Source organism: Anomaloglossus baeobatrachus, chromosome 5, assembly GCF_048569485.1.
Source record: "Anomaloglossus baeobatrachus isolate aAnoBae1 chromosome 5, aAnoBae1.hap1, whole genome shotgun sequence".
Taxonomy (NCBI): Eukaryota; Metazoa; Chordata; class Amphibia; order Anura; family Aromobatidae; genus Anomaloglossus; species Anomaloglossus baeobatrachus.
Genome location: NC_134357.1, coordinates 169,666,679 through 169,693,487, shown reverse-complemented (window position 1 = coordinate 169,693,487; position 26,809 = coordinate 169,666,679). Strand labels below are relative to the sequence as shown.

The window sequence follows — 26,809 nt, the reverse complement described above, 5'->3', positions numbered from 1 at the left end:
TCCAGTGTCTGTGGCGCACCTGTGGAGTACGAGCGATCCGAACGACCCCGTATCATCCCCAAACAAATGGACTTTGTGAACGATTCAACGGCACTCTGAAGAATATGCTGAGGGCCTTCTTGGACCGAGATTCAGACTGGGAGAAGTACCTACCCCATCTCTTGTTTGCCTATCGGGAAGTTCCCCAGGAGTCCACTGGGTTCTCCCCCTTTGAACTACTCTATGGAAGAAAGGTCCGAGGACCCTTAACCCTGCTCAAGGAATACTGGGAGGGGCAAGTTGAAGATACAGGAACCCCTGTTGTCCCTTATGTCCTAAAGCTGCGAGAAACCTTGGCCCAACTTGCTAGTTTTGCACAGAGTCATTTGCGTATGGCTCAAACCAGACAGAAGACATGGTATGACCGTAACGCACGCTATCGGGAGTTTGTAGAAGGACAACAAGTCTTAATGATTGTTCCCCATCGGCAGAATAAACTGCAGACCACATGGGAGGGTCCCTTCCGGGTTCTCAGAAAACTGAATGATACCAATTACCTTCTTGCTTTAGATGATCAGGGGCTAAGGCAAAAGACTGTCCATGTGAATATGATTAAGGAGTACCATGACCGGAACATTCCAATGATAGCAAGCTGTCGGTTGGCTTCAGAAGATGGTCAAGAGGATGAGGACTCTCTACCTGATCTCGTGGAAGCAGCGAGAGCCCCATCCACTGTGGAACAGGTTCCCCTGGGAGATTACCTGGACTCCTTACAGAAAATCCAGATGCTGGAAGTGCTTCAACAGAGACGGGCTGCTTTCTCATCCCAACCAGGTCGAACCACCGTCACCCAACATCATGTGGGCACTCAGGGCATCCGTCCCATACAACTGGCTCCTTACCGGGTACCTGAATCAGTTCGAAACACCATGCAGCACGAACTGGAGGAGATGTTACAGCTTGGGGTAATCCAGGCCTCCCATAGCCCTTGGGCCTCCCCTGTGGTGTTAGTACCCAAGAAGGATGGGAGTACTCGATTTTGTGTGGACTATCGGCGACTAAACGACCATACCGTCAGCGATCCTTACCCAATGCCTCGTATTGACGAACTTCTAGACCGACTGGCTGGGTCCCGATATGTCACTACCTTGGATCTCAGTAAGGGATACTGGCAGATCCCTCTAACGGATGAAGGGAGAGAACGGTCCGCTTTTATAACCCCCTTTGGTCTGTATGAATTTCTAAGCATGCCTTTTGGAATGAAAAATGCCCCGGCCACCTTCCAGAGAATGGTGGATCAGATCCTCCGGGGATGTGATGACTTTGCTTGTGCCTACTTGGATGATATCGCCGTCTTCAGCCACACATGGGAGGAACATCTGAATCAAGTAGCCATTATTTTGGACCTGATTCTTGCAGCCGGCCTAACTATTCGACCCGATAAATGCCAATTGGGGATGGGGGAAGTCCAGTACCTAGGACATAGAGTGGGAGGAGGGAAGCTCCGACCTGAGCCTGCCAAAATCCAGGCTATTAGAGACTGGCCTGTACCCCAAACTAAGAAACAAGTTATGGCTTTTCTGGGCACTGCCAGTTATTACCGAAAATTTGTTTCTCATTTCAGTACTGTGGCCAAGCCTCTTACCGACCTGACCAAGAAAACAATGCCCCGGCTGGTGATCTGGACTCCAGCCTGTGATGAGGCTTTTAACCGGCTGAAGGATGCTTTGATCTGCGATCCTGTCCTGGCTGCTCCAGACTACAAGAGGAGATTCATTGTGCAAACGGATGCCTCTGCTTATGGACTGGGAGCTGTCCTCAGCCAGGTGAATCTAGCTGGGGACGAGCACCCCATCGCCTATCTCAGCCGGAAACTGCTGGACCGAGAAGTGGCCTATGCAACTGTTGAGAAGGAATGTCTGGCTGTAGTGTGGGCCCTTAAGAAACTACGGCCGTATCTGTATGGACGGGAATTCACTGTGGTTACTGATCACAATCCCCTCACCTGGCTGAACAGAGTCTCTGGGGACAATGGACGCTTACTGCGATGGAGCCTGGCTCTGCAGCCCTATAACTTTACCATACAATATAGAAGGGGCAGCCAACACCAAAATGCAGATGGACTGTCCAGGCAAGAGGAGCCTTGAGTCCTGTCAGCCATGCCTGCGTGTACTTAACCAGCGACCTGTAGAGGTCCCTAGTACGTACACAAGTTGGGAGGGGAAGGAATTGTCATGATGTATTTTACCTTCTCACTGTATTTGCTGTAATACTATGTCAGGATGTGATGTCACTTTCCTTTGGTTGTACTTACTGAACACTTTGAAATGTCTTGGGATGTAAGTAACCATACCTTCCCCCCATCTCCTGTGTCTCTGGGCCCATAATGCAATTATCTCTTGTCCACACAGCCAGGGGAACTTCTCATTGTTTCGTAAGCAGTGGATAACGCCAACTACACAAACCTGTAGACATCTCGGAGCCAACCTTCTAGAATCTTCTAGTGGGCCCAACCATTGCATAGACCCCTACCCTTGAGGGGCGGGCCCACGAGCTCAAACAATTCACTCCTGTTTCTAAATGCAGTTGGGAGTTGAGTTTTTGAAGAGGAAGGGAGCGAGATCTGAATCTGCGGACAGACCTCGCCGTCCAGTGGATTGTGTGGGATTTCTGGGACTCTGAAAAGGACTATTACGTTGTGATCTGGCACTTTGGATTATCGGGAGGTGCCCCCGAATCTGTTTTATTTGGACTTGTCGTGTGCTGTTCCTGTATTCCTGTTAGTAAACCTGTTGGATCATCCTCGGCCTGTTGTCTCTCTTTGCTCTGATGTACACCCCGTCACAGTCGCATCTAATGTATGCGGCAATTCTGGGCGGCTGCTGACTGATATTGTTAGGGTGGGGGGCTCCCCATAACGTGGAGCTCCCCATCCTGAGAATACCAGCCTTCAGCCGTATGGCTTTATCTGGCTGGCATTAAAATTGGGGGGGACCGCACGCCGTTTTTTTTAATTATTTATTTATTTATTTTACTGCACAGTATAGACACGCCCACCGGCTGCTGTGATTGGGTGCAGTGTGACACCTGTCACTCAGCGTGGGGGCGTGTCTCACTGCAACCAATCATAGGCGCCGGTGGGCGGGGAAAGCAGGGAATACGAGATTGTTTAATGGGCGGCCGGCTTTTTCAAAATAGTAAAAGCCGCCGCAGCAGTGTGAATGCCGTGCAGCGCTGCGCCGGAGATCGGGGAACGGTAAGTATGAGAGAGGGGGGGAAACTGACCGACAGACTGTGAGAGAGGGACAGACAGACAGAGAGACCGACAGAGAGACTGACCAACGGACTCAGGGAGATTGACGGACATACACAGAAATAGAAAGAATAGCCGACATCACTAGAAATAAAAACACCAAACGGACACGGACTATAGGTAGATGCATACGTGTTTACTAACGTGTGTGCACATACCCATAGACTTTCATTGTGTCCACGTGTGCGTGCTCCGTGCAGATAACGGACATGCATCCGTGCCAAACGCAAACACATACGGATCACGGACACGCACACACGGACATAATGAAATAACGGACGTGTGACCACAATCATAGATTAACATTGGTGCACGTTTGGCCGTGTCTCCGGTATATACGGAAACGGACCAAACACGCACGTGTATCACGGATGTGTGAAGGGGGCCTTAAGCATAGTGGTAGCATCATGCTGTGGGGATGTTTTTCCCTCTGCAGTGAAAGGGAAGCTGATGGGAAGATAGACTGAGCTAAATATATAGCAAAACCTGTAAGAGGCTACAAAAGACTTGAGACTGGGGCATAGATTAAACTTCCAGTAACACAATACCATTAAACATTCTCCCAGTGCTACAATGGCTTGGCTTAGATCAAAGCATATTCATGTATTTGAATGACCCAGTCAAAGACCAGACCACCTAAATCCAATCAGTATCTATGGCAAGTCTTGAAATTGCAGTTCAGGCCACACATCACACTGCTACTAGGTTAGAACACATAAATTACCTGACAGGTTCCCTTTAAGTGCCACATCACTGGAATGAGCGTGTCTGTTGCTACATTATGCCGCTCTGACATTAAGTAGCAAACGCATGGTGAAAGATTTCCTTAATAGGAATCTGTCACCAGGTTTTTCCCACCTAATTTGAGAGCAGCATAACGTAGGGGCAGAAATCCTGATTCCAGCGATGTGTCACTTACTGAGCTGCTTAGTGTTTGCTTAGTTTGATAAAATCACTGATTAACCAGCAGTAGATTATCATTACAGGACTAGTTGGCGTGCTGCAGGTAGTCCAGCATATTCATGAGAAAAATGACAGCAGACAGCTCAGTAAGTGACACATTGCTGGAATCAGGGTCTCTATCTCTACATTATGCTGCTCTCAGATGGGGGAGTAAAAACCTGGTAACAGATGTGAAGATGTAATTTACCCTCTCACTGTATATGCTGTGATACTATGTCATGATATGTATATTTCCCTGGTTGTATTAGTTGTAATTCATGTATTTTCTTGGGGGAGCTACTGGTCTCAATGTGTCTCTTTAATACAATTGCAGTCTTGGCATCTAATGTGATTATGTAAATAGCCTGTCATCTTCTATCCAGAGTTGTGTATCTAGTCTGTAATTGCATTGGCCAGTGAAGGAATAGTCATTGTTCTGCACAGCAGGGGATCCCTTCATCTACTGTGGCTGGCAGACATATCGGAGCCCTGTGATGGACCAAACCATTGATGATAGGATGTGTGACCCCTACCCCCTGAACATGGTGGGCTGGTCAAGGAGCACAGACAATGCATTTCCCTATTGGTAACTTCAGAGTGAGCTGAAACTAAAGAGAAGAAGGAGCTCCCAGCCTGGGTGGCTGTGGACACGGACGGAGCTAGGCCTGTGTGGCGGCCCGTGGGATTGCGTGGAACTCTTTGGACTACTGTAAGGACGATTGCTTTGTTATCCGGTCCGAGGATTGTCGGGAAGGGCCCCCGAATCTGTTTTACGTGGACTTATCGTGTGCTGTTCCAGTGTTCTTGTGAATAAACCTGTTGGATCGTCCCTCGGCCTCGTCCATCCTTTGCTCTGTTGTACACTCCCGTCACAAACTGGTTGGCAGCGCTGGGATCAGAGCAGAAGGAATGGAGGACGATGGCTCAACATCAGGAACCAGCACTGCAGAGTACAAGACCTGGACTTTGGGGAGCCTGCAATCAAAGGCCCGTGAAGTAGGAGTTCATTTCAAAGGACTCTCCAAGGAGCAGCTGATTGAGGCGCTAGAAGGAGTCTGCTCGCAAAATGACGTGGAGGAAGGATCCTCACAGCAAACGGAAGAAAGACGGCAGCCGGAGGTAAATACCCAAAAAAGTCAGTGGGTTGTGTGGTATGAGGAGGAGATGGCACTGCTGGGAGATGAGGTCACCATTGAATATAAGATGGATGCTATTCGCAGAGCTCAAGAGAGGGCATTGCTGGAGAGGAGATTTACTGTGGAAGCAGCTAGAGGCTCCAGACAAACTGTAACCACAGCACCAACTATGAGGGAATTCTCCAGAGTGGCCCGCAAGGACTTTAAGCCATTTAATGAAGCTGCAGGTGACATTGAGGGCTTCTTTCAGGACTTTGAGCATCAGTGCCGATTAATGGAAGTCCCAGAAAGAGAGCGAGTCAGACACCTGGTGGGCCTCTTGGAGGGTGGAGCTGCCGAAGCCTATAGAGCTATGGACCCTCAGTGGAATTGTGAGTATGGGGAGATAAAACAGACCATTCTGGAACATTATGCTGTGACCCCAGACACTTACAGGACTCAGTTCCGTACATTAGCCTGTGATGGAGAAGTGTCTTTCAAGATGTTTGCCCACAGAGTGAAACAAGTGTGCCATCGCTGGCTGGAGGGAGAGGGAGCCTTATCTTGGGAGACCTTCCTGCAGGTCATCCTAAAAGAACAATTCTTTGCCCAGTGCCCCGCTGAGATCCGGGAATGGGTGCGTGAGAGAAAACCAGCGACAGTGGAGGAAGCTGCTGCTCTAGCTGATGAGGTGCTCACTATCAAGCCTCAGTGGAGGGTTGTGTTGGAGGATGGAGAGACGCCTAACAGCTCCACAACACCGGATGCCCCCAGTTATTCTGTCCCCATTGTTCCCCGTTCCTCTAAGCCACCACATGTTGATACCCGTGTTAATGTGCCTCCAGTTGCTTCTACTGCACTTTCTGGAATACGCCGGGGAGAGGAAGTAACGGAGCGCAGGTGTTATGCTTGTAGGCATCCCGGGCATTTGCAGGCCTCATGCCCAGCCAGCCCATGGAGGAATCATCCTCAAACCCCTACAGCACCTTCAGGTGGGAGCCGGCCTCCAAGTTCCCCTACCCCTTACCCAAGAGGACGCCTTGGATGGAGGGAAACCCAGCTCAGATGCTATCAATGTGGACAGCCAGGGCATCGGCATGTCTCCTTCCCAGCTGTTCAAATGAGGACTGATCCTGCACCCAATCGGATTGTTAATTATTTACAGCCCAGTGCCATGGAGGAAGATGTGGCACCGCTATGTGAGGACTGGCCTAGTGACTCAGCCCCCCATGTTGCACCACCAGGACTTTACGGGGTGCGACCCGCAGTTATGACAACTTCTGCTCATCGAGGTAAGCACTTGCAGGAGGTTTTGCTGGATGGACAGAGACTTGTTGGATTTTGTGACTCGGGTGCTTTCCTCACACTGGCTGATCCCCGAGTGGTTCGGCCTGAGGCAATCCATAGAGGACCTGGGATTGTCATTGAACTGGCTGGTGGACAATGGAGGACTATTCCCACAGCCACTGTGGATCTGAACTTTGGTTTTGGGGTCAGGCGATGTGTGGTTGGGGTGATGGGTGGTCTGCCTGCAGCTGTTCTCCTGGGCAATGATGTGGGAGAGCTACGATGCCAATTCGTGGCTGCATGAAGCCACATGTAAGAAACGCTCTGCCTGTGTGTATTTAACCAGTGACCTGTAGAGGTCCCTAGTACGTACACAAGTTGGGAGGGGGAGGGATTGTGAAGATGTAATTTACCCTCTCACTGTATATGCTTTGATACTATGTCATGATATGTATATTTCCCTGGTTGTATTAGTTGTAATTCATGTATTTTCTTGGGGGAGCTACTGGTCTCAATGTGTCTCTCTAATACAATTGCAGTCTTGGCATCTAATGTGATTATGTAAATAGCCTGTCGTCTTCTATCCAGAGTTGTGTATCTAGTCTGTAATTGCATTGGCCAGTGAAGGAATAGTCATTGTTCTGCACAGCAGGGGATCCCTTCATCTACTGTGGCTGGCAGACATATCGGAGCCCTGTGATGGACCAAACCATTGATGATAAGATGTGTGACCACTACCCCCTGAACATGGTGGGCTGGTCAAGGAGCACAGACAATGCACTTCCCTTTTTGTAACTTCAGAGTGAGCTGAAACTAAAGAGAAGAAGGAGCTCCCAGCCTGGGTGGCTGTGGACACGGACAGAGCTAGGCCTGTGTGGCGGCCCGTGGGATTGTGTGGAACTCTTTGGACTACTGTAAGGACGATTGCTTTGTTATCCGGTCCGAGGATTGTCGGGAAGGGCCCCTGAATCTGTTTTACGTGGACTTATCGTGTGCTGTTCCAGTGTTCTTGTGAATAAACCTGTTGGATCGTCCCTCGGCCTCGTCCATCCTTTGCTCTGTTGTACACTCCCGTCACAACAGATTCCCTTTAAAGTGTGGCATTTTAGGTGTCATTACTAAAAGTTTAGGATTTTCACTTATAGTAGTAGCAGTAAATCCAGCTCACCATTATCGCCGTTCACCTCTTGTTCAGAGCCCGGACAAAGGCCCTACCATGGCTCGATTACAGAATAAGTGGAATAGGATGGTTTGGTTTCTGGAAATAAAGTTGTCACGCACCTATGGGGATATAATCAGGGTATTATGGGGATTAAAGTAGGAGAATTATAGTTACTGAGTTTCCCCACAGCTGTCACAATGTTTCCTGGTCCAGTCATTAAAGTTAATGAATATGCACTGCTTCGCCCACCCACCCTCTGTGACAGTGTCTGTGATTGTTTGCAGTCCTGCTTCCCTCACCCACCTTTTGTGCCGGCATCTGCGATTGATTGCCCTCACACTAGCTGTATGTGTCCCTAAAGTGGAGTGTAATCTAATACAGAAAGCTGAGTGTATGTGTGTGTGTGTATGTATGTATGTGTGTATGGCCGCTAAAGGAATCCGCACCGTCGTATTTACAATCACAAAATTTTGGACACGGACACAGGGGACACTCAGGGAATGTCATAGACTATGTTTCGATGGGAGGAAAATTTAACCCCGCACTTTACAGTTACTCTCCAAAAAACCTGCCTCCATTAAAGTCAATGTAGCTGCGAGCTACAGGTCATTAATTGGAGCTGTGATTGGTTACTATAGGAACAAAATAAATTGTTAACATAAGAAGGTTATGTGTGAGGTAATAAGAAGTTGGTGGGAGACGGACAGAGAGAGACAGAAATAGACAGACATAGGCAAAGAGAGTAAGAGGCAGACAGGGAAATAGACAGACAGAGTCAGACATAGACAGAAAGAAGACAGGGAAAGACTTATTTTCTTGCTTTGGCAATACTGATTTTATTTTGGTCCTGCCAATAAAGTATATTTGATTTGATTTGATTTGAAAGAGACAGAGCGAGAGAGACAGACAGTCAAAGAGACAGACAGAGGCAGACACACACAGATGAGGAAAGAGACAGGCAGACAGAAAAAGAGACAGACAGAGAGACAGACAGGGAAATAGACACAGTATTGTATAAAAGCACGGTCTAATAGAGTGCTAAGGAGGCCACAGTATTAGGTTATTTTTATAGAATTTATTGCTTTCTTTCAGCCACAACGCGTTTCGATATAGATACTGCAGCGGTAAAGGTGAGACCCCAAGAATTGACATTAAGTTGAGAGATGAAATGGTTGGCTTCTGATAGAGATTCCCTCCAAATGAGGAGCAGGTCATCTATAAAGCGCCGGTAGGTCTACTTTTTGGTCTACTGACAGCGGGTCATTTGGTCTACTACCAGTGCTTTATAGATGACCTGCTTTATGATTCTTCCAAAACCACCATTGTTTACAATGGTAACGGAAACTTCCAATGTAACACCCCCAGGTGTAAATGCTGTGAAGTTATTGGAGACAAGATCACTTGTTTTACATCCCTATTTTCCCTATTCAATTTCATTTAAACTGTCAGAGCACCTATGTTATTTACCTGCTTGAGTGCACTTGCGGTCTACAGTACGTAGGTCGTACAGTACAAACAATGCACGCCAGGTTGAATAAACATAGGTCCAATATCAAAAATGGCTTCCAACAGCATAGCCTATCCCGACATTTTCAAATTGCGCATCAGAAGGATCCCAAACAATTGAGATTATTAATTATTGACCATATAGACAACTCCGGATATGATCGGTTCGAGAGACTTATTAAAAGAGAGAGTTACTGGATATTCAGATTGGGTACCTTACACCCTGAGGGTCTTAATCTGACTATTGAGAATGTAGCCAAACATTGAATTGATTTAATTAATTCTAATGCTCGGGTTCTGGAAAAGGGATTCACAGCACCTATCGTGCTGGCATATGCGCCCTTGGTTGAGATTCAAAAGACATTTAATACAATTTTAAAGTAGGGATATCCCTTCCCTAAACTTATAAAACTAAATTCTTGATTCACCTACACTGACATATATTATAAAATAATATTATTACATGGTACTAGCACTTTATTTTTTTAAAAGTCTTACGATTTTATGTATCCGGTTTTAGGAGTGAATATATGATTATATGATTGTATGATCACACATGTATTTTTTAACTACCGTATGTTTTTATGGCAAAGAGTCCTTTGGAAAATTTCTTTTTTAATAATCTTTTATTAGTTTTTATATTATTGTTGAGGGATTGGTTGTGATACATTAAGGATTAACATTTCAATTAATTTGGTGTTGACCAATGGAATCGCACCTGCCCCTTTAAGTAATGCTCTCCACATTCCATTTTATATCCACCTGATGAAGATATTGTGTATATCGAAATGCGTTGTGGCTGATAGAAAGCAATAAATTCTATAAAAATAACCTAATACTGTGGCCTCCTTAGCGCTCTATTAGACCGTGCTTTTTTACAATACTGCTGTTTTTCTCCCTCGTGTGGGATCACGGCCAGAGCTGCTTTGTACAGAGGTCAGACTACCAGTGATGCCCAGCGATCTATCACGTGACCAGCTTTCCAGGAACTCTCTTCCCTGGATGGACATGGAGGGAAAGAGACAGGGAAAAGAGACAGACGGGGAAAAGAGACAGACGGGGAAAAGAGACAGACGGGGAAAAGAGACAGACTGGGAAAAGAGACAGACGAGGAAAAGAGACAGATGGGGAAAAGAGACAGATGGGGAAAAGAGACAGACGGGGAACAGAGACAGACGGGGAAAAGAGACAGACGGGGAAAAGAGACAGACTGGGAAAAGAGACAGACAGGGAAAAGAGACAGACGGGGAAAAGAGACAGATGGGGAAAAGAGACAGATGGGGAAAAGAGACAGACGGGGAAAAGAGACAGACGGGGAAAAGAGACAGACGGGAAAAAGACACAGACGGGAAAAAGAGACAGACGGGGAAAAGAGACAGACGGGGAAAAGAGACAGAAGTGGAAAGAGACAGACGGGGAACAAGATGGACAGACACAGAGAGACAGACAGACAGAAACAGAGATAGAGAGAGACAGACACAGACAGACACAGAGATAGAGACAGACAGACACAGAGATAGAGATAGACAGAGAGACTGATACAGAGACAATCAGAGAGATACACAGACAGAGAGATAGACACAGACAGACAGCTAGATTGACACAGACAGACAGATAGACAGACAAGAATACAGACAGAGACACACATGGATAGAGACAGACACACAGGGAACAATACAGAGACAGACACACAGAGACAGACAGGGAAAGAGATAGACAGAGAGACAGACACAGACAGATAGACAGACAGACAGACAGACAGAAAGAGACAGATAAAGACAGACAGACAGATACAGGGGGAGACAGATAGAGACACACAGACAGAGACAGACACAGACACACAGAGACAGACAGACAGAGACTGGGAGAAAGACAGTTACTATCCCGGGAAATGCCCGGGTATTACAGCTAGTCTAATATATAAAGCTGAGTGTGTGTATGCGTGTATGTATGTATGTCCGTTAAAGGAATCCACACCGTTGCATTTACAATCACAAAATTTTGCACACACCCCATGTGACTCAGGGAACACCATCATAGACTATGTTTTGACGGGGAAATTTAATCCCACACTTTATAGTTACTTTCCAAAAAACCTGCTTCCATTAAAGTCAATGGAGCTGTGAGCTATAGGTTATTAATTGCAGCTGTAAATCGTTGCTATAGGAACAAAATAAATTGTTAGAATAAGAAGCTTATGTGTGAGGTAATAAGATGTCAGTGGGGAGACGGATAGAGAGAAAGAGACAGAAAAAGAGACAGAGAAAGACAAAGTAAGAGGTAGACAGGGAAAGAGACAGAGACAGACAGAGACAAACAGGGAAAGAGACAGGGAAAGAGACAGAGAGAGAGAGAGAGACGGACAGTCAAAGAGACAAAGGCAGACAGACACACAGACAGGGCAAAAGACAGGCAGACAAGGAAAGAGACAGGGAAAGAGACAGAGACAGGCAAAGAGACAAAAACATGAAAAGAGACAGAGACAAAGAAAAAGACAGGGAAAGAAACAGACAGGGAAAGAGACAGAGACATGGAAAGAGACAGACAGGGAAAGAGACAAAAACATGAAAAGAGGCAAAGACAAGGAAAGAGACAGAGACAGACCTGGAATGAGACAGACCTGGAATGAGACAGACCTGGAATGAGACAGACCTGGAATGAGACAGACCTGGAATGAGAAAGACCTGGAACGAGACAGACCTGGAACGAGACAGACCTGGAATGTGACATACCTGGAAAGAGACAGATGAGGAAAGAGACAGACCTGGAACAAGACAGGCAGGGAAGGAGACTGACAGACAGACACAGAGATAGAGAGAGACAGACAGAGATAGAGAGACAGACACACAGAGAGAGAGAGACAAACAGACACAGAGAGAGACAGACAGACAGAGCGAGAGAAAGACACAAAGATAGAGAGACAGACATACACAGAGATAGAGAAAGACAGACAGAGAGACTGTTACAGAGACAGACAGAGATAGACACAGACAGACAGAGAGACAGAGACAGACATGGATAGAGACAAAGACACACGTGGATAGAGACAGAGACACACATGGATAGAGACAGTGTCAGAGAGTGACAGACAGTTACACACAGAGACAGACACACAGAGACAGACAGAGCCAAACAGACAGAGACAGACAGAGACAAGCACACAGAGACTGGGAGAGAGACAGAGAGACAGTTACTATCCCGGGCAATGCCTGGGTACTACAGCTAGTAATAAATAAATAATTGGAAAAAATGGTATAGGGTCACCTGTACTTTGATAACCAGTGCAGATAAAGCAGACAGCTAGAAGCTGCAGCCCCCATCTGTCTGTGTTATCTGGGCAGTGTATAAAAATATGAAGAACCCCATGCATTTTTGTGTTTAATTAATTAAAATATTTAAAAACACATTCTGAAGTTCCCACCAAATCTGATACTCAGCTATGATAAAACGAGCAACTGGGGACTGGTATTCTCAGGCTGGGGAGGCCCATGGTTCTTAGGCCCTCCCCAGCCTAAAAATAGCAGCCTACAGTCATCCCTAAAATGGCGCATCTATTAGATGTGCCAATTCTGGTGCTTTACCCGCTCATCCCAATTATTCTGACGCTTTACCCGCTCATCCCAATTGCCTTGGAGCAGTGGCAATTGTCGTAACATAAGAGGTTAAAGACAGTTGAGCTGAGCTGTCTATGGTAGACCCCCATTACTAACCATGTAAGTAAAAAAAATATATACTCAAAACACAGAGAAAAATCTTTTATTTAAAAAAAACACCCTCTTTCTCCAATTTATTAACTCCAAAACACCTCTGCAGGTCCAATATAATCAACAGACATGACATCCCATGATGATCCTATTTCTGCTACATCTGATGTCGCAGTGCGCTATCAAATTAGAAATCATGATCGAGCACTGCAGCATCAGGAACACACTGACTGAACTGCGCTGTGAGTGGTGACGTCCCTGAGTTCATGTGACATCACAGCTGGGGTTCCCACAGTACCCCAACTATGATCTCAGGTGAATTGACTTGAAATGAACTCATTTGACTTAATGACCTCACCTCATGGGAAGTCATTGAAGTCAATACCGGATTACCAGATTAGGTGATATGCACAGATTGAGTATTTGGTTGCAGACATTTCTACACCAAATCTGCAGCTCCTGGCAAAATAACGCACCAGAACTGCATCAAAACGCATGCAGTGTTCGTGCAGTTTTTTTGCCAGGAGATACAGATTTGGAGCAGAATGTATGCAACTAAATACTTAATGTGTGCAACACGCCTAATCTGGTAAACCGGCATTGAGTTCAATGACTTCACCTGAGGTCACAGCTGGAGTTCCCATGGTACCCCAGCTGTGACCTCAGGTGAAGTAACCTGAGTGACCTCACCTCAGGTGAAGTCATTTAACTCAATGCCGGATTACCGGATTAGGTGATGTGCGCACATTGGGTATTTAGTTGCAGATATTTCTTCACCAAATCTGCAGCTCCTGGCAAAAAAACACTCTGAAACCGCTTCAAAATGCATGTGGTATCAATGCGTTTTTTTTAACAGGAGATACAAATTTTGTTCAGAAATGTCTGTAACCGAATACTGAACATGAGCACATAGCCTAATCCAGTAATCCTGCATTGAGTTGAATAACTTCCCCTTAGGAATTCAATCAGTTCACCTCAGGTGAGTTCACCTGAGGTCACATCTGAGATACTGTTTGAAACAACAGCTGTGACGTCAAGCAAACTCAGTGACATCACCTCTCACAGCTGTGGCTCCATGAGTATGTCACTGACACCACAGTGATCGGTCCCATTTTCTGATGTAATCGTGCACTGAGACCTCATGATAATAAACAAAACCGTAAAGAGAAGGACACTAAGGCGGGCTTTGCACACTACGACATCGCAGGTGCGATGTCGGTGGGGTCAAATTGAAAATGACGTACTTCCGGCATCGCATGCGACATCGTAGTGTGTAAAGGTTTGATGATACGATTAACGAGCGCAAAAGCGTCGTAATCATATCATCGGGGCAGCGTCGGCGTGATCCATAATTACGCTGACGCGACGGTCCGATGTTGTTCCTCGCTCCTGCGGCAGCGCACATCGCTGTGTGTGAAGTCGCAGGAGCGAGGAACATCTCCTACCGGCGTCACCGTGGCTTCCGTAGGATATGCGGAAGGAAGGAGGTGGGCAGGATGTTTACATCCTGCTCATCTCCGCCCCTCCGCTCCTATTGGCCGCCTGCCGTGTGACGTCGCTATGACGCCGCACGACCCGCCCCCTTAGGAAGGAGGCGGGTCATCAGCCAGAGCGACGGTCGGAGGGCAGGTGAGTGCATGTGAAGCTGGCGTAGCGATATTTTTCGCTACGCCAGCTATCACACGATATCGTACCTGCGACGGGGGCGGGGACTATCGCGTACGACATCGCAGCATCGGCTTGTGATGTCGCAACGTGCAAAGCCGCCCTGAGACAGCTCTCTGTAGGCTGTATCGGCACGCCCCACAAAATAGGGATAGAATTTTAAGAAGAGAAGGGCTTAAAGTGCCATTAAACAGTAAATAAAGCCCAAATCATATTTCATGCATATAAAACAAATTTTATTGTAAACAAGAAATACACAGGAGTTATTTAAATAGCATATAAAATGTCAATAAATATTACAGGATCAGAGTGAAAAAAATGAAGAAGGGGAAAATAGGCACAAGAATCCCTTTCAGATGGGTGAGAAAGTAGTACTAGAACAGGGTGTGAGGCAGTGACAGGGGTAATATTTGAAGACCGCTATGTGTCCCCCAGAATGTGTCTGGAAACCCTTTGAGTTTGCTATAGCTATTACTGGGAGTATAGCACAAAGGGTAACAGGGAGACAGATCCCTCCTCCCAGTCCAGGTTTTGTAGCAATCCTCATGTCCGGCATTTTCGTTTAAATCATGCAGAGCACATCAGGGTGTGTCTCAGTTGAGAGCCAGGCTTGGTGAAGCTAACACATGCTGTGTGAGCTGGGCTGGCTCTGTGTGGAGTGAACACAGGCCAAGAGTGTGAACCTAGGAGAACCTTACACAGATCCCTGCGGTTAACGGGGTCCTAAGGTAACAAGACTTTTTATTCAAAGGATTTGTCTATATGCACCGGCTGTGATCCGGAAGAGACTTTGACAGTGGGAAATTGGATCTATTTATGCTGCAACAATAAATAGACTGTTGGTGTGAACACGCTGCTGCCTCACTGCCTCACGTTTTTGCCCAAGCAACGCTGCTACCTCACAAGGGGTATAGTTGAGTTCACCTTATTGACATTGCATATGCTATTTAAATGACCCCTGTGTATTTTTTGTTTACAATAAAATTTGTTTTATATGCATGAAATATGATTTGGGCTTATTTACTATGTTTAATGGCACTTTAAGTCCTTCTCTTCTTAAAATTCTATCTCTGAGACCTCATGCTCTAGCAAATCCACGATTGTCATGGGATGTCGTGTCCATGGCTTACGTCCGACCTGCAGGAGTATTTGGGGGTTAATAAATTGCAGAAAAAGGGTGTTTTTTGTTTTGGTTTGGAGTTTTTTTAATAAAGGATTTTTCTCTGTGTTTTGTGTTTATTTGTTTTGAATTACGGGTTAAGAAAAGGGGGGCTTTCATAGACCCCTCTCCATTACTAGCCTCAGGCTTGATGATAGCTGTGATTTCTTTGACAATTCACAGTTGTCATGAACCTCTTATATTATCCCAATTGCCACCGCACCAGGGCAGTCAGGATGAGTCCTGTAAAGCGCCAGAATTTGGACATTTAATAGATGCACCAATTTTGGGGCAGCTGTAGGCTGTTATTTTTAGATTGAGGAGGGCCCAATAATTATGGACCTCCCCAGCCTGAGAACACAAGTCCCCAGATGTCCACTTTATTTTGGTTGGGTATCAAAACTGGGAAGGACCTCACAATCGTTTTTTATTTTTTTTTTTTAAATAATTAGAAAAAAAACCATATTGGGTTCCTCATATTTTGATACATAGCCAAGATACCACAGACAACTGGGGGCTTTTTTAAGTCAACCAATATTTTACCAAAAAAACCAACACACTGAATGGCTCCACTCAATCAGTAACAAAACCTATAGAGAACTATGAATGGACGAGCCAGATGAATAAAATTGTAAACTTTATTGAAAAATTATTTTTTAAAAAACACACATATAAAAGACAAAGAATGAGGTCACAGTCAGATACCATCAGGTGATCACAGAAAATAGATCAATATATGTACGGCAGTAAATGTCTAAAAACCTATATCTCAGAATAGATTAATGGTGTGAAAAAATAATAATAAACCAAAGTGAGAATGAACACCATTAAAAATGGAAAATCCACAAAAACACCAAGAAAGAGGCCCTACGAAGTAGATACCTCATAGGGCTACCCTATTAAAGATAAACACCTTACCTGCAGCTTAAAAAGATGCAAAAGGGAGAAAAGCAATAGGGTTTAAAAGGCCAAGAGACAATGCCCTTTGTAGCCACTAGATGGTGTTAAAGCAACGAGGATATAGGAAGGCTGGAAGGAGAATAGAGTCCTTATCGCAGGAAACTACAAATAGTGGCAGAGGAAAAAATAGGCAGAAACTGCTCCATAAAAACTAATATTTCCAAAGCCAATCCTGCAATGAAATAAGTCTAAATAGAAATCAAGGGCCAATGCCCACTATATCCATAGGAAAACATTTTTTTTTTTTTTTTTAAATAATTAGAAAAAAAAACATATTGGGTTCCTCATATTTTGATACATAGCCAAGATACCACAGACACCTGGGGGCTTTTTTATTTGCTCTGGGTATCAAAGTATGGAGGATCCTACCCCATTTTTTCCAATTATTTATTTATTTTTACACTCCACTTCAGGGACCCAGACAGCTAGTATGAGGGCAATCAATCACAGACACAGGCACAGAGGGTGAGTGGGGGAAACAGGACTGCAACCAATCACAGACACTGTCACAGAGGGTGGGTGGGGAAGCAGTCCATATTCATGAACTTTAATGACTGGACCAGGAAGTATTGTGACAGCTGAGGGGAAACTCAGTGAGCATGATTCTTCTGCTTTAATAACCGCACATTATTTATTTATTTTTTTCATTAAGAGTAATGGATATCACAAATACCATGCTATTTGTGCAAGTAATGAATAGTGACAAATACTGTATATTCGCTCATCACTAATAATAACACATCCACATTACACCATGAGAGAAGTTTTATTGAATAGGAAAAACGCTTTTCCTAAATTCTGCTAACACTGAGGTACATCTTATGATATGGTACGTCTTATAGATAAAAAAAATACTGTACTTTTGTACAAAAAAAAAATATATTTTTTTATCATATTCTGACCCCCATAACCTTTTTTTGTATCTTTCTGTAGATGGAACTGTTTGAGGGCTTTTGTTTTGCAAGACAACCTGTAGTTTTTTGCACACTTATTAGTACTTTTTTTAGTACTTTCCGATCATAGTTTATTATTTGGTTTTAGTAGGCATTAACATAAAACATTAAAATTGGAATTGATGTAAAATTGTAGTTTTTACAGCATTCACTGAGTTTATTAATTGATATGTTAGGCTGTGTGCATGTTGCGTTTTTTCTCGCACTTTTTCACACATCTCGTGCAGTTGAGTGAAGATTGGCACAAAACCTGGAGGGAATCCTGATGTCAGCAAAGTCAATGATAATCATGAAGTGTTATGCACATGTTGCTTATTTGTGATTTACAGATTTGGTGCAGAGAATTATCTACAGCATGTCAATTCTTTCAGTGTTTTTTGCAGCATTTTTTCAACCATTGATTTCAATAAAATTAGTCAAAAATGAAATAAAAATACGAGTATAAATATAATTTGGATTTGTTGCATTTTGGTTGCGTTTTTGCTCCATAAGTGGTAACTAAAGCAAAGCTTGATAGATTACATAGACAGATAGTGGATAGACATACAGTCATAGTCGAAAGTGTTGGTATTCTTGAAACTATTCCAGAAATTGAAGTATTTCTCCCAGAAATTATTGAAATTTATGTTTTGTAATACACATTCATTTAATTTGTGTATTGAAACAACAGAAAATACAACAGACAGAAAAGGCAAACTGAACATAAATTCACACAAATACCCAAAAGGGGGCTGGACAAAATTGTTGGTACATTCACCTTAATATTTGGTTGCACACCTTTTGAAATAAATATCTGAAATCAATTGATTCATATAAATATCACAAACGTCTTACATATCTCAACTGGAATTTTGGACCACTCTTCTTTTCCAAACTGCTCCAGGTCTCTCATATTTGAATGGTTCATTCTCCCAACGGTATTAAAGAAAACTCCACAGGTATTCAATAGGATTTAGATGTAGACTCATTGCTGGGCACTTCAAAACTCTCCAGAACTTTGTTTCTCTCAATTTCTGGGTGCTTGATGAATTATGTTTGTTGTCATTGCCCTGCTTTAAAACTCATTGACACTCAAAATCCTTTGATAATCTTCAGATTTCATGATACCTTTCTCACAGCCAAGGCCCCCAGTGCCAGAGGCAAGAAAACAGCCCTAAAACTTCATTGAACCTCAACCATATTTGACTGCAGGTACTGTGTTCTTTTCTTTGTAGGCCTCATTCTGTTTTCAGTAAACAGTACAGTGAAGTGCTTAGCCAAAAAGCTCTACCTTGGTCTCATCTGTCTACAAGATGCTTTGCCAGAAGGATTTTGGCTAACTCACATACATTTTGGCAAACTGAAGTCTAGCTTTTTATGTCACTGTGTCAGCAGTGGGGTCCTCCTGTGTCTACTGCAATAGAGTTTCATTTAATTCAAATGTCAACGGATACAGTTGAAACAAGAATTTTACATACTCTATCTAAAAAGACACATCTGCATGTTTTTCTCACTATCTGACATGAAATTAGAATAAACCTTTCTAGTTTTAGGTCATGTAGGAACCAAAATTATTTATATTGGCCAAATGCCAGAACAATGAGAGAGAGAATGATTTAATACATTTTTATTACTTTCGGCAAAGTCAAAAGTTTACATACACTAAGAGTACTTTGCCTTTAAACAATATGGGACAGCCCATATGATGATGTCATGTCTTTCGAAGCTTCTGATACATTTATTGGCAACATCTGAGTTAATTAGAGACACACCTATGGATGTTTTTTAATGCACATCTGAAACACACTGCTTCTTTGTGTAACATCATGGGAAAGTCAAAAGAAATCAGCCAAGAGCCAGTCTGGGATTAATGCCTTAAAACATTCTCTCTCTCATTATTGTGGCATTTGGCAAATATAAATAATTTTGCTTCCTAATTGACCTAAAACAGGAAAGATTTATTCTGATTTCATGTCAGATAGTGATAAAAACATGCAGATGTGTCTATTTAGATTGTGTATGTAAACATCTGGCTTCAACTGTAGTTTGCACTGACACTGGAGCACCCTGAGCCTGCAGGACAGCTTGCATTTCTTTGGAACTTGATTGAGGCTGTTTACACTATCCAAACTATCCTGTGATGAAACCTTTCATCAATTTTTCTCTGCTGTCCACATCCAAGGAGATTAATTACAGTACCATGGATTGTAAACGTCTTGATTATGTTGCGCACTATTGACAAAGGAACATCAAGATCTCTAGAAATGGACTTGTAACTTTGAGATTGGTGACATTTTTCAACAATTCTGGTTCTCAAGTCCTCAGACAGTTCTCTTCTACTCTTTCTGTTCTTCCTGCTTAGTGTGGCATACTCAGACAAACAATGCAAAGATTGAGTGAATTTAATTTATCTAATTTCAAATGTGAGTTTCATATTGGTCACACCTGTTTCTTGCCACAGGTGAGTTTGAACAAGCATCACATGCTTGAAACAAAATTGTTAACCAACAATTTTGGAAAGGTGGCAACAAATTTGTCCAACCCATTTTTAGGGTTAAGTGTGAAATTATGCCCACTTTGCCTTTTTTTCTTTTTTGTGTTGTTCCAAAACACACAAAGGAAATAAACATCTGTATAACAAAACAGGTGTAATTGCAATAATTTTCTGGGAGAAATACTTTATTTTATGGAACAATTTCATGGGTGCCAATAGTTTCAGCCATGACTGTAGATAGATAAATTTGTATAATGGCACAACATCTATAACATTTTATAAAATTGGATTGCATATGGTGCTTATTGTACAGCTTTCTAAGATTTGTTAGATAGCAAATTAATTATTGAAAGAAACGACATGTGATCGCCAGTTTTTTATAGCCAGCAGAGGTAAAGCAGACAGCTGTAAGCTGATAAAATAACTCTGGGAATGTCCCAGCCTAAAAATACCAGCCCACCCTAGAGGAGGAGCATCACACGATGCTCCAATTCTGACAATTTGCTTCCGCCCCTCGATGCTTTGACAATCGGGCTAATAGTTTTTCTGGTTGATGTCAGCTGTGTAGTGTCCAAAAACAAAGGTGGCAGCAAGCTCTGGTGTTAGTAATGGAGAGGTTTCTAACACACACCACCATTAATAATCCAGTAATAAAAAGAAATCAAACACAACAAAATATTTTATTGCATTTATCACTCCCAACATTTCCCTTGATCACCAAATTTTGTAGTTAAAAAAAATTGCAGGAGGTCCAACTAGTTCCCCAAATCCGACGAAGTCCACTAATGGAAATCTGTAAACAAAAAAAGAGTAAAAAACCAAGACACTTTCCCTTATTCACCAATTCATTAAATAAAAAAATCCCCAGCACCTCCGATGTAGTGCATGGAATACGACTTCCAGAGTATCTGGAGCTTTGTTTTGAAGCTCCATAAACTTTTGCAACTGCCACTGTGTGTTCACGCTGCGCTCTGCATGCCTCGGCAATTCTGATTAGCAGTGATGTGAGTTAAATTACTGACGTCATCGATAATCAGAATCGTCAGATCTCACAGAGCACAGTATGACCCCACAGTGACTTTTAGAAAAGTCTATGGAGCATCAGAACATGGCTCCATAGGCTTTGAATGTCGGATTTCAAAGATTACATTGAAGCTGCTAGGGATTTTTTTATTTAATAAATTGGTGATTGAGGAAAGGTGTCTTGCTTTCTTCCTCTTTTTTTTTGTGGACTACATCAGATATCGTGGAATACATTGGATTGGCTGGACTACATCAGACCTGCATGGGATTTTTTTTTTATAGATTGGTGAATGAATGAATTAAAATGTAGGGGAGTATTAATTTCAATATACAATTTTTTTCTTTGTGTTTTTTTTCATTACTGGGTTAGTAATTGGGGTGTGTTATAGAAACCTCTCTTTTACTAATACCAGGGCTTCATGTCAGCTTTGTTTTTGGACACTACACAATTGACATCAACTCCAAAAACTATTACATTGATTGCCAAAGCACTAGGGCAATCGGGCAAAGTGCCATAATGGGAGCATTTTGTGATACTCCACTGCTGCTGTGGCTTTGGACTGGTATTTTTAGGCCTGGAGGGGCGCAAAAACCATGGACCTACCCAGCCTGATAATTTCAGGCTGCAGTTGTCTGCTTTACCTTTGCTGGTTACCAAAAATGGTGGGGACATCTTTGATGGTTTTTTTTTTAAATGTATTTATTTATTAGGTTCCTCATCATAGAAAGCTGTACAGTAAGCTAAACATGCAATGCACTAAAGGGTGCAATTTTATAAAATGTCAGGGAATTGTGCAATGATATATCTGCCAGATATCTATTTGTCTATGTTTATCTACAGTACTCTTGGCTCTCTAAGCTTCAAGTTGCTTTTAGTGCTGTCCAAAAATTATAGAAAAACGCAAGTTAAAAAACGCATAGGAGATGCATCAAAAACTCACATTTTGTCCACGGTATTTTTTATGCCAAGAGATGTAGAAATAGTGCAGAAGTTTCTTCATCCAGATACTCAACATATGCATATACCCTTATTGTTATTCTTTGGTCAGGCCAATTATGTTGGTACCCAATGTATTACTTTTTATATTTTAAACTTTTTCACAACAACATTCACTTTTTTAAAAAAATCCCTTTTTTTGTACATCATATTGTAGATGAACAATCTTGATCAGTAAAGGATTGCCAAATTAAAATTATACGATCCTCAGCCTGTTGGGTGCAGGATTGGAAATCTGAACAATTAACCGAAAAGTCGTCAATGTTTGGTTTTGTTCGGTAAATGTTTGGTTTGGGTAAACCATCTTCTCTTGGTCCCATCACATGTCATGTAATGAGATGGCTAAGAAGTAACTGTACAGGGAAGTAACTGTAAAAAAAAGGAAGCAAATTGAAGCAGGACATACTTACCGAGTCTCCCCGCGGCTGCAACGCTTCTTCCGGGGCTGCTCATTATCCCTCATACATATTTACTGTTTTCCCCACCCACCGGCGTCTCTGATTGGCTGCAGTCAGACCCTGCATCCAGACAGCGTCTGTGACTGGTTGGAATCACAGATGCTGTCTGTGTTCTTATATTAGTTTAAAATAAATAAATAAAATGTCATAGTGTGAGTCCACCCATCTGTTGACACCTAGCACACATAAAGCCCACAGCTACAGGCTTCAGCCCCCAGCTGTGCGCTTATCTTGGCTGTGTATCGAAGTATGTTGAACCACCTGCGGGTTTTTTTTTAATTATTTAAATATATATATTTTTTTAAAATTGGTGTGTGGCTCCCCCCCCATTTTGATAGCCAGCCAATATAAAGTCCAACAGCTGGCGGCTAGTATTCTCAGGCTGGGGAGACCCATGCTTGTTGGGCCCCCCAGTTTAAATATAGCAGCCTGCCAGGATTGCCGCATCTATTAGATGTGACAGCAAAGTGCATTCTAAGTCATAGATGACTTTGCACTTTGCGCTTTAAACGCGCAAGAGAACCAGCATACTTTTTTAAAAAATATTTTGATATTAATTTTTGTGCAAATAAACTTTATTTTTTTTATCTTGGTGCCTATCCTATACACTTTTTTCATGGTTTACCTGTGGTCACAGGTGGAGGGCATATAGACTTATTTCCTGTAGCAATAGAAGTAAGTGCTGGCGATGTTTGCTTTGTTTTTGCTGGATTGCTCTTTCTTCAATATTTTCCAATGTAAATATGCCAGAGATTGACCAGTAGACGAGAAAAATGCTCATTTGTTTGTTGTTTGGATTGTCTATGGTGGCGTAAAAATCATGGTTATTAGTAGAACTGCTGGCAATGACATGATGAGTATGGGAGACAAAGTGATCATATTACCTATCTTTCTGTTCCCATCAGAAGTTTGTTGGCCTGTGTAAACTTAGCAGTAAATAATTAACTGAAATGTAGTCAATTGGCGCTTGTTAATGGGCTGAAAGCTGTCTAAATAGACTATTAAAAGTCTTTGTTGTCCACTTCAGGTAAAACATAAACAACAGAAAGAAACAATGTGACCAATAATAGTCATTTCTTTACTAATTAGTTGTTTCACAGAAAGGCAAATTCAAGGTGCCTAACTAGGCCAACATGGTCAGAGCTACTCATCCATACACACCTTTTGCTCACTACTGGTGAACTAGTGCTGGGCGAATAGTAGCTATTCGTATTTGGATTATTCCTGACGAATCCCAAGGTATAATTCCGGTATTCATCATGAATAACGAACCTAATGCAAGTCACTGGTGAACACAAGTATTTTTCATGAAGATTTCCCAGAAAAATGTTCGAGTTCCCCCATTGACTTACATCAGATTTTTTTTATTCATGATGATTGGAAGAGTACTTTGGGATTCATTACGAATAATCCGAACCCGAATAGTTACTATTCACCTATCATTAGTCGCCACCTATTTCCATTTCAAGCAGTCAGCAGCTAAAGTTTATTTTAGTCATTGGACTTTTTTAATTTTATTCTATGTTCCTTGCAAATCATTGTTACCTTGTTTCCCTTTTTCCAACAAGTCTTCCATTCCCCACATTACGTCTTCTCATGTTTGCCATTTCCAGATCAAATCAAGGGTAAAGTCCTATGTTTTGGGTCTCAGAAAACGACCATGGATGATATTTGGAATTTGCTTGAGTACAGTCCTCTCCAGCATTTCTATAACTATAGTGATTTCCACCATCATGTACTGGAAAAGTGTGAAACGATCAAAAATCCATCCTAGAGGCAGGGTCAAAAAAATTACAAGGGGACCACCAAAGCAGGCTTTTAATTAACTGAACCAGTTTTTATGTGCCTCCAAGATGCCAAATGACCTCAACTAAACTTGGTCTGCATTCATGTATGTTAGTGATATTTCATTACAGCATTTTCTTGTCTGTAAAAGAGTACAAGAAAACAAAAGGTAGTGTTGTATAACATACTAAATGCCTCGCCAGCATGTGTTAGCTGTCGTGTTACATCCAGGAATTATTTTGAGCTTCTTACTTTATGAAGATAATAATTATTTTAGAATTAGATGATTCTTGTCCTTTACTTTAAATGAGTGTCATGATCATAAATGGTCCAGAATGCAGAAAGATAAGCACATAACTATAAAAAGGAAGTTTACTGTGCGGTCAAGTGGCAGACATACAGAAAGGGCAGTATGTATGTCATATGTTATCTTTGTACTCTTTTACAGACTCTTCTTCACAAGGGGCCTGTGGCTGCCTTTTTGATGCAAAGTAAAGATAACCCCATGAAAGCCTTAGGGGTGCTAGCTGGTGTTATGGCAGTTATGGTGGTCATTACACTGTTAATATCTACAGCCATGTACTGGCGCAACAAAAAGTCTAATAAAATTATGCCCATGAGAAGGGTTATTAGAAGACGAAGACCAGACCATCCTCCCAGGACAATTAGGACTGAATGGTTGAAGTTTAAGAATTCCACTGGTTCTGCTGAGAAGTTCACCGTGCAAGATGTGGAAGCAGATCTTGAAAATGAGAATGGAAATAACAACAGTCAGTTTACTAATTTTCCACCAAATGCTCCCTCTCCTCCTCCACCCCCTCGTCTAGTACCAAAAGCCAGTAGGACAGAATGGAGACTGCCTACTGTGTCTGGGTCCCTCACACCCAGGATAATTGATCAGCAAATGAAAGAGAGAATTCCAAGTGTAAGCACTGCCCTCGTGTCTGAACTGAAACTGATGCTGGAGAAGAAAAATGCTGGCAGCTCAAAATGTTTTTATTAGTTTATCCCACTGTAGCCCAGAAATCCAATATTATGTTACACTATGGATCTATGTGCAGTATGTAATGTCTAATAGCCATGCCATAATCTGACATGACATGTAAAGTTGTATAAAATGCAAATATTGGGGGATATACATGCGTGTATAATATTTTATGCACAATATTATAAATGTATCCATATTTACCATGTTATGTATAACCTGCCATGGTGTCATATTGAGATATCCATTTAGTAGCTAGAACTTTCAAAAATGTAAACTTTAAAATGAATCTGTCAGCAAGATTTGACCCCCCCCCCCTTAAGCTCTTCATATCCACATGTAGCTCTATTCAAGACACAAGTCCAGAAAAACCTTTACATGGCCATTCCATTTCTCCATTACTGAGAAATCAATATTTGAATTCATAAGCAAATGAGGCTGACTAGGTATTTGTAGATCTGAATCCTCAGTCACTCCGGCTCTACTACCCGTCCAGCACCACCTCCTCTTTCTTCACTGACAACCTCTATAATGTGTGACTTTAAACAAAAGAGTCATCAGTCAAGCAGGAGGAGGTAGCCTTGGGCAGAGAATAGAGCTGGAGTGACAGAGGCTTCATATATACTAATCTGTCTTCAGCGTTACATAGTTACTTAGGTTGAAAAAAGACCTAAGTCCATCTAGTTTAAACTTCCTCCACCAGTTCTACATCTTGTCACTAAGTCATTTATAACCAACAATGTTGTGTGTACTGAGGAAATCATCCAGCCCTTTTTTAAAAGCTGTTAGGCTATGTGCCCACGTGTGTGTGCTCTGCACCGCAGCGTTTTGTCACTGCATGTGCGCTTCAGAACACAGCTGAAAAGCTGCGTTCTGAAAGTTTGCTGACCGCTGAATTTGTGCGCTCTGGATGCTGCCTCTCTCTATAGACAGAATGGAGACAGCATGCAGAACTCACTAAAGAAGTGACATGTTGTTTTTTAGAACGCAGTGTTTCGGCAGCAGCTGAAGTGCTGCGTTCTAATACGCAACATGGGCACTTACCCCCTCATAGAACTCCAACAGGTTGGTTAGACATGACTTATCTTTCATGAATCCATGCTGTTTGTCATTATATTATTTTCTGCAATATATTTTTGCATGTCATCCCTTAAAATGCCCTCAAAAACTTTGCACACTACTCATGTCAGGCTTACTAGATGGTAGTTGCCTGGATCTACCCTTTTACCTTTCTTAAATATCGGTACCACATCAGCAATCCTCCAATCCAATCCTGAGGCACCAACCCTGTTACAAGCGAGTCTAAAAAGATGAGATACAGCGGTCTGTCGATTACAGAGCAC

The 26,809-nt window shown here is 42.8% G+C and overlaps 1 protein-coding gene across 1 annotated transcript in view; it reads left to right on the top strand.

Moving 5' to 3' along the window:
• The window catches only part of CDHR1 (cadherin related family member 1), a 366,668-nt gene extending 340,160 nt beyond the window's left edge, over positions 1-26,508 (top strand). The window contains 1 exon segment of the mRNA XM_075347300.1: positions 24,930-26,508. Within this exon segment, the coding sequence (XP_075203415.1) occupies positions 24,930-25,484 (555 nt within the window). The 3' untranslated portion in view covers positions 25,485-26,508.
• Positions 26,509-26,809: the final 301 nt, after the last annotated feature.